General features: G+C 32.6%; 1 protein-coding gene across 1 annotated transcript in view; it reads left to right on the top strand.

Moving 5' to 3' along the window:
• The window catches only part of LOC102212329 (diamine acetyltransferase 2-like), a 13,648-nt gene that overhangs the window by 3,451 nt on the left and 8,152 nt on the right, over positions 1-2,045 (top strand). Inside the window, exon 3 of the mRNA XM_005754884.1 lies at positions 840-891. Coding sequence (XP_005754941.1) covers positions 840-891 — 52 coding nt within the window. The remainder of the gene's footprint in view (positions 1-839; positions 892-2,045) is intronic.

Here is a 2,045-nt window from a genome sequence, read left to right as displayed (position 1 = left end):
AACTACGCTTCCTGCACTATGTCATTTTTGGAGACTGGGGCACACATTATTTTACCACAATCAAAGAAAATACAGATTTGAACAATCAGACCATTTAACTAACTATAATATTGTAACTAAAGATTATGGGGGGTGTCCTGTTTTGTCCACAATGTCTTTCTTGTCCTTACACAGCTCTTCCTGCATCTGGAGCCTGTGAAGGACTTTTTAGTCAGGCAGCACTCCTGTTCACTGCTAAACAGTTACAGCTTCACAGAAAGAAACATGAGAGCAAACTGCTGCTGAAGCTTAACCATCACTTCACTGAGTGGAGAAATGGCATATTTTTTCTAAATATGCAGAAAAAAAATGCACACCCATACAATTTATGGTAAAGTGAGAAACCTTGTATGTACATATGTTGAAGTTGCCTCGTTTAAATGTTTTCGCTGAGGCTGCTGTGCCATTTGGATCAAAAATGAATACAAAGTTTACAGCATATCTTGTCACTGGAAATGGTTTGCAATGTTCATATATTCCTATGATTTACTGTAGGTATTGGTTAGAAAAGCTTTATGTTGTGAAAAACTGAAATGTGGAAATTAGAATTGTTGTGCCTTATTTTGTTGATGTTTTTACATGTTTATCTATTTTTAAATGTTTGAGAGTATTAAAAACACAACGCTGCAGTTATTATTAGATTACTGAGATATTATTGGATGAACTGTGCTTGTCCTGCTTGTTAGTTTTATTGCAAACAGGCTAATAAACTCCCTGTAAATAATGTTTTTATTGTTGGCTGAGGAACAGTGAAGTCCTAATAAATGATGGCAGCTGATCCTATTTATGATTTTCTCCAGGAACTGGCAGAGTATGAGAACCTGGCAGAGCATGTGAAAGTGACCCAGAAAGGTAATGTATGTAGCGATGTCTCAAGTTTCTGTCTTGACTTTAAATATATTGTTTTATTTTAAAAAAAAAAACATGAAATCCAAGGTGATATCTCAATAGAGGTTCAGAGCTGAGTTATTGTAGTTTTTTTCTGTTATTTATTTAATGTTATTTTGACTATTGTTTTTTATTCAGTTTAGTTTACAGAGTTGATTTTCTTATTTCACTTTAGTTTTTATTGTTTGAAAAAGGTTTAGTTTTAGTTGATTATTTATTAGTTTCAGTCTTAGTTTTAGTCTTTTTCTAACTGTATTGAGGACATATGTCAGAGGCCAGATTTAGGAAAATTATTACAGGTATGACAATAAAAACACAAACACAATATCACATCATTATGAAAGCAGTTAGCTCACAGTCTCGTAGACACCCAAAGTCTCAAGAAACACATCCGTCAAAGCAGACAAGTTCTAATAACGTTTTGTTTTTTTTTTTTTACCACATTTTTACCAATCAAACTCAGAAGTCTAGTTTTTATTTTAGTGAACTTTTTTTTTCCACATCTCACATTGTGTTTTATGTTTTTGTTAATTAACTATAAGAACATGGTTCAGAGTTTATTCTTGCCCTTCCAAAAATCTTTTGTAAAACACAGAAAGAAGATTTTTAATATCTTTATCTGCAGCTGTAAAATAAACTGTGAACCAAAAAAGATATTCAGCTGACATTTTGTTAAGGAGACCCTTCAAAATTTACACCCTTTTAGGTTCCTTGGGACCCAAAATGGTCCCCATCCAAAAGGTGATATAGCAATGAATTTTATGAATTGTTTTTCCAGTTTTTTTCACATCAGATCTTTTAAACAACTTCAGACCTATCCACTGATATAAAGTTTTTCATAATTTTTTTAATATTTTTTATGTTTCTATGGCTTTATTGTCATAAAAAACCCTGTTTTTTGGAGGGTAAAAAACCATAATATGCAATATTTTCAACAAATGAGTTGCAAATGGAACTACTTGGCATGAGGTTATTAGAGCCTTGGATAGGTAAAGAATTCAGAACAGAATTGATTTGGACCCATTATTATTTTTGGAGCAATAAGAGTTTTTACAATTTACACCCTTTTAGGTTCCTCGGGACCCAAAATGGTCCCCATCCAAAAGGTGATATAGCAA

This window comes from Pundamilia nyererei, unplaced genomic scaffold (assembly GCF_000239375.1).
Source record: "Pundamilia nyererei isolate P.nyererei 1_Seehausen unplaced genomic scaffold, PunNye1.0 scaffold00724, whole genome shotgun sequence".
Lineage (NCBI taxonomy): Eukaryota > Metazoa > Chordata > Actinopteri > Cichliformes > Cichlidae > Pundamilia > Pundamilia nyererei.
This window is presented reverse-complemented; position numbering and strand designations above follow the sequence as displayed.